The sequence below is a fragment of the Canis lupus genome, chromosome 2 (genome assembly GCF_003254725.2).
Source record: "Canis lupus dingo isolate Sandy chromosome 2, ASM325472v2, whole genome shotgun sequence".
Lineage (NCBI taxonomy): Eukaryota > Metazoa > Chordata > Mammalia > Carnivora > Canidae > Canis > Canis lupus.
This window is the reverse complement of record NC_064244.1, coordinates 70720932-70727831: the sequence shown is the minus strand read 5'-3', so window position 1 is coordinate 70727831 and position 6900 is coordinate 70720932. Positions and strand designations below refer to the sequence as shown.

Here is a 6900-nt window from a genome sequence, read left to right as displayed (position 1 = left end):
GTTTCTGAGTACACTTACAGTGTTGTGCAACTACCAACCTCTATCTAGTTCCGATTTTAGTATATGTGTTGCCTAAGGAGCACGTCACTATCTAGTTCCAAAACAGTTTCATCGCCTCAAAAGGATACCTGGCACCTATTGAGCATTTCCTCCCCATTCCCCCTTCTACTCAACCCCTGACAACAACCAATCTGTGGTCTGCCTCTATGGACTTACCTATTCTGAACATCTCAAATAATTGCAATCACAGTATGTGACCTTTTGTGTCTGCCTTCTTTCACTGTGCACAATGTTTTCAAGTTTCATCCAAGGTGTAGCGTGTGTCGTCATTTCATTGCTTTTTATGGCTGGATGTTATTCTGCTATATAAATATACCACACTTTGTTTTCATTCATCAGTTGATAAACATTCGGGGACACGTGGGTGGCTTGGTGGTTGAGCATCTGCCTTTGGCTCAGGTCACAATCCTGGGATCCTGGGATCAAGTCCCATATCGGGCTCACCAGGGAAGCCTGCTTCTCCTTCTGCCTATGTCTCTGCCTCTCAATCTATGTCTCTCATGAATAAATAAATAAAATTAAATTTTAAAAATTGAGGGACGCCTGGCTGGCTCAGCGGTTAAGCGTCTGCCTTCAAGCTCAGGGTGTGATCCTGGAGTCCCCGGATAGAGTCCCACATCCCGCTCCCTGCACGGAGCCTGCTTCTCCTCCCTCTGCCTATGTCTCTGCCTCTCTCTGTGTCTCTCTTGTGGATAAATAAATAAAATATTTTTAAAAAATTTTTAATTGATAAACATTTAGATTGTTTCCATCTTCTAGCTATTGTGAAATGATGCTGCTATGAAAATGTCTGTACATGTATTTGAGTACCAGTTTTCAGTTTGGGGGGGTACATATCTACAAATGAAAGTGCTGACTCTTATGATAATTCTGTATTTAACTTTTTAAGCACCTGCCAAACTATTTTCCACAGTAGCTGAACCATTTTACATTCCCACCAGCGATGTACAGGGGTAACGGTTTCTCCACATCCTCACCAACACTTGTTATTTTCCATTTTTTAAAATTACAGCCATCCTAGTGCCTATACAATCCTTTGCACAAACTCAGCAAGACCCTCCATTGAATGCCCAGCCTAGGAGATAATCAAGAAACAGCAATACCTGAAAACTAAAAACAGAGTTTCTGAAACTAGAATGGCACTTATATACTGTCTAGAAACACAGGAAATTATTACCACTAGTAGTGGGCTTCTAAGTGATTATTATTTCTATCCTTCTGCTTTTGTATTTTTCCAAGCTTTCTGCCATGAACTTTTGAAAATGTGCCCTGCATGCATTTCCTCTCATTTAAGTCATACAAACTAAGGCTGGTATTTTTCCAACCAAAAAATATCAATAAAAACAGTTCTACAATTTCATAGAAAGCAAATATTTTTATAATCATAAGATATAAGATAATCTGGTGCAAGTCTCTCATCTAAAGGAGGAAAAACTGGGCCCAGAGAGAAAATGACTTAGGAAAAGGCTATAAACAACTATGGTCCTGTTCACACCTGTTAGCAGAAGGAAGGTCACAACAAAGCCTGCCCCAGAATCCTACTTATGGCCTTTTCTACTTCAATACATCACATTGCCAAAAGTCCAGTTATCAAGCCCGTCCGATTACATGTTAATGCATTTTACAAATATTAATTCAGTGCCTGTTTGACCAAGGCTCTGATAACTTCAAATGGTGAAAAGTACAAAGAGAGAAAAAAGAACAAAACGTAGCTATAAGAGCATGACTAAGGAGGTCTGGCAAGACTTCTGATAAGGTGACTTTTAAGCTTTGACTTGAGTGACATGTCAATGCAACAAAAGAACACTGGCACCTCTTAAGAGACTACATACACATACCCATATTAAAAAAAAAAAAATTTCCCCAGAACTCTAAATGGGATTATCCTGGACATAGGCCCCCACCACCCCTACATTGGCCATCTTATTGATGCTAGCAGTCCAGGAAAGGGAAGGCTTCCTTCGGGTGTTTAATAAGAACTTCGGGACTGGAATTGTGGTATGGAGTGGAATCTGTTGAGTTCAAGAGTCCAGACTTGGGACTTCAGACAGTGTCCCTCCTCCATTATTATTCTCCAGGCCTTTCGCCCCAAAGCCCTTGCTAGGGATTGGCTAAGAGTAGGCCCGCCTCTCGCTCAGGATTCGCTGCGAGCTGCAGGAGCCCCGCCTCCTCCGCCTCATCATTCGCTACTCCTGGGCTCCTCCCGCCTCTCCACTGAAACGATTGGCTGCCGGGGCTTCCCAGCGTCGTTAGCGCCTGCGGAGAAGCTGCACGCCCGGGTGACTGCGAAGGGCTGCTCCGACTATGGCTGTCTCGGCGGTGTCCTCGCGGGTGTGGCTGGGCATGTGGGGTGTTAGGGCCCTGCAAACCCGAGGCTTCGGCTCCGAACGGGTACGCCGGCTGTAGCGTCCGTTGCCCCAGCCCTGAGCGCGTATCCCCCTTCGCCCTTTCGCACCTTGACGGATGTTCCCATCTCTCTCCGCAGTCAGAGGACCCGGGCTCCGCGGGCTCGATCCGGGAGGCAGGTGGGGCCTTCGGAAAGAGAGAGCAAGCTGAAGAGGAACGATACTTCCGGTGAGGTCCACGGAGCCCCGCGTCCAGTCCGAGGCTCTCAGGCCCTCAGGGCCCTCCTATCCTTCTCTAACTTACAGCCCTCCCGGGCACCTGGGCGGCTCAGTGGGCTGAGCAGCTGACTCTCGGCTTCCGCTGTGGTGGTGGTGATCGCGGGCGGTGGGACCGAGCTGGGAGGGGAGTTTGCTGGGATTTCCTCTCTCCCCCTCCCTCAGCGCCTCCCCACTGCCGCTCCACTCTTTCTCTCTCGAATAGATAAATCTTTTTTTTTTTTAAGATTCTCCTAAATTGATTTATTTCACAAAGAGAGAGAGACAGGGAGAGCACAAGCAGGGGTGGCTGCAGAAGGAGAGGGAGGAAGCAGGCACCCCAGTGAGCAGAGAGCCCAGATGTGAGGCTCGATCCCAGGACCCTGGGATCATGACCTGAGCCGAAGGGATACGCACTTAACTCACTGAGCCACCCAGGCGCCCCTCATATATAGATAAATAAATCTAAAAAAAGAAAAAAGAAAAAAAGAAAGAAAGAAAGAAAAAGCAAACTTCCAATAGCCCTACCCTTACTTCCCTGGGCCTTGGGGCACCACCCATCCCCCAATAGAACTAGCAAGCCGAACCCATTACACTCAACGCTTGAGGTCCTGACTGTTGCCACCTGTAGGGCACTCCCAGTACCCTGCACAACAGTTCAGGGTCCCCAAACCGAAGCCATTTCCACCCCCGGGTTTCCAGAACTCTCAAACCATGCTCGACTTTTCCTGAATCATTTACCATGCCCACCCATGGAGTTCTCCCCCGTGTTGCCAAATGGCTTCCAGATGCTTCCAGGTTCTTCTGAGAGTGTCTAGATCCCACTGCCCACTATTGGCAGGACTCCTGAGCCTGATTACCTCGGCCCTCACCCGCCATAATCCCTGTACACTTTGTTTTCTCCTCCACATGAATGGATTCCCTGGCTTTACAGACTGTCAGCCATTTCTAGAGCCCACCTGTCTTCAATTCTGCCGGAGTGAGTGGGTCATAAGAGCTGATAGCTGCAGCTCCTGGTTGGAACCCTTCTCTCCCACTTCTTGGAGACTTTTGCTCTGCCCTGCCCTGCACAGTGCAGCCCAACCCAGCTCCTGGGCTGGATAGATTTCTCTCCTGCATAAGAGTACAGAGCAGGCTGGGGCTAGGGACTCTTTCTAGCCCTAAGTTATCATTTACTGACTTCTGTCCACAGTGGGGAGCAGCATGGAACTAATCTCGCTTCTGCTTCTCCTTTGGTCTAGCTTTTAACTTCTGCCCTTTATTGCTTACTCTTAAGAATTTTATCACTATGGCACCTGCCATACCGGAGAGCCAAGGCACAACTCTAAGAGACCATCTAATTGGGCATCAACATTTTACAGATAAGGAAAACTGAGGCCCAAATGTGCCCAAACCACCATTTGAATGTCCCTTCTTGAGACCTAAATCAGACTGCCAGGTACTTTTCTTCCTATTCATTTTGGCCTTTACAGTGAGCCATGCATTTCCCCAGGCAGAGAAGGCCCTAGATAAATTGAGATAGGATATGGGTATTTGTCCTTTATACCCATTTGTCCATCCTTCCCTCCTTTTACTCTTTTTTTCTTTTTTCCCCCCAAAAAAGGGATTCTTATCCCTGGGGGGTTCCTATCCTAAGGTATTGAAGAATTAATGTCACACCTCTCTGGACTTTTCTAAAGAGAAACCTGAAAGGAATAACTCCTAAATAATGGAATTTCAGGGACGCCGGGGTGGCTCAGCAGTTGAGCACCTACCTTCAGCTCAGGGCGTGATCCCAGGATCCAGAATGGAGTCCCATGCTGGGCTCTTTGTGGGGGGGCCTGCTTCTCCCTCTGTCTGTGTCTGCCCCCCCCCTCTGTGTGTCTCTCATGAATAAATAAGTAAAATCATTTTAAAAAATAATGGAATTTCAGGCACTAGCACCAGGAAAATGGAATCATTTGGTTATATCCTTAAGAAGGATATATCTCAAGATGGAGTATTCTTTCACTGGTGGGGCTTGAGGGGGTAGAAGAGGATGTGGCCAGCCAAACTCCAATGGGACTGGAACTCCTGTTCTTTGCCTTAGGTATTACCGGTTATGCTTAGAGATCTCTGTGGGGTGAGGCATTGGGATTAAATGCAGAACCACTGTATCCTTGTAGAGCACGCACTAGAGAACAACTGGCAGCCTTGAAGAAACACCATGAAGATGAGATCAGTCATCATATAAAGGAGATTGAGCGTCTGCAGAAAGAAATTGAGCGGCACAAGAAGAAAATCAAAAATCTAAAATCTGATGATGATTAAATGCACACAGTTCCCATAGAATGGCTACATATCATCACCCACTTCTATGGAAACATAGTTCTGGTTTTATTATCTGTCTGTGTGCTGCTAACAGATTATAATAAATTGTCGTCAGTGAATTGTGTCTAATGCCTTCTTCCACTATCTGGAGATGGGTAGGGGGACATACTACTGGACTTCTAAAATGAGTCAGATAGGGTCACCTGGGTGGGTTACTTGGTTAAGCTTCTAGCACTTGATTTGGGCTCAGGTCATGATCTCAGGGTCATGGGATCAAGCCCTACTTCAAGCTCCACGCTCAGGGCCAAGTCTGCTTGAGATTCTCCCTCTCCCTCTGCCCTCCTGCTCTTGTACCTGCTTGCACTCACTCTCTTTCTCTCTCTCAAATAAATGTTTACAAAAAAATAAATCAGGGTACCTGCAATAGGGAGCTCAAAGAGCACAGTGTGATGAATGCTATGCAATTTACAGGGGAAGGGGGCTATGACACAAGGAAAGGCCCCTTTCTCTGTGTGATACTAAGAGGTGTTCAGAGAAAGCTTGAAAAATAAACCCTAATCCAAGACAAAAAGTCAAGAGCAGCCTGGAAAACAAGAATGATGATTGCTTAAAAGGATACAATTCAAGGCACCATCAGTCCATTTTGCATTTATAAAGTGATTAGAAAGGGGTACCTGGCTGGCTCAGTAGACCAAGTTACTCTTCATCCCAGGGTTGGGTATAGAGCTCTTCATATGAGCTAGTTATCTTTGTTCTAATTAGCCTTGTGCAAATTGAAAGAACTAGAATTAGAAACTTAGGTTTTGCCTACAGTCAGTCACCCAGTATTGTGGAGTTGAGATTTCCAAGTTTATTAATAACAATCAGAATTATTTCTTAAAAAAATTATTTCTTAGATTATATTTTGCTGAGTGTGCTCTTGATTCAAATTTGACTGTAAGTCTCGTTTAAATTTATACAAACTAGTAGTGTAATTACTCCAGATGAAAAAAAAAAAAAAAAGAGTGACATTTTGGGCCAAAAGCAAGACAGTTTCAATTTACCAGTTAAATAGATCATTTGCCCTAGAATTGTGATGAGTCCTTTGTTGCGAGAAACAATTACAAAAAGGTCTTTAGGGCCGTTGAATGATAAAAGTTCGGACAAGTCACTGACCTTGCTCCTGCAGACAAGACACTAGATGTCTGTTTCCAAAACACATGCCCATGATGCTCCTAGTGGAAAGTTAATAGACACTCCTGAGATATGAATGCTGAGATTCAAGTGGCCAGAAATAAAGTTACCTCAAAGATGTAGTGCAAAAAAATGATCGTAAGTCACATACCTTTTTTTTTTAACCTTACAACAGTACAAAATTTGAAAAGCTAAAAATTAGTTGGACAAGTAACATCTTCCATTTTACGTTTTTGTGAGCCTCTCCCCCAGAGCCTACTAAAAGGCTTACAAAATCCCTTAAGTTTGTAGACAGTGTTTTCATGACTTCTAATCAGTAATTACCTTGTTAGGAGTTATGTTCCTGAGTATACCATCTGCCCTTGAGATCTAAATCAGTCTAATGATGATCAAATAAAGTAAGCAAAAAGTTGAAACTTTGAAGATGAAGAGTAAGCTTGAATTCTTAAACAAAATGAATAATTTTTGGAGCAGCTTAATTTAAGACTACCTGAACTTTATGAAAGTGGTAACTCGTGGTCTTTTTGTTGTGACGTACCCATGGTTAATTTTTCTATCATGCTATAATAAAAACGAGATATAAATACTGTTTAAAAATACATTTTAAAATACCTTTTAAGTATATTTGTTTAAATATATCTTTGTTGTGGTATTTTTGTTGTGATGTACCCATGGTTAATTTTTCTAAAATGCTATAATAAAAGCAAGATATAAATACTGTTTAAAAATACATTTTAAGGGCAGCCCCAGTGGCGCAGTGGTTTAGCGCCGCCTGCAG

The 6900-nt window shown here is 44.1% G+C and overlaps 1 protein-coding gene across 1 annotated transcript; it reads left to right on the top strand.

Moving 5' to 3' along the window:
- The first annotated feature begins 2270 nt into the window (after nt 1-2270).
- Nucleotides 2271-5068, top strand: ATP5IF1 (ATP synthase inhibitory factor subunit 1). Its single transcript, XM_025447640.3, has 3 exons — nt 2271-2451; nt 2546-2634; nt 4805-5068. The coding sequence occupies exons 1-3, from the start codon at nt 2365-2367 to the stop codon at nt 4947-4949; spliced, it is 321 nt and encodes a 106-aa protein (XP_025303425.1). The 5' UTR covers nt 2271-2364; the 3' UTR covers nt 4950-5068.
- Nucleotides 5069-6900: the final 1832 nt, after the last annotated feature.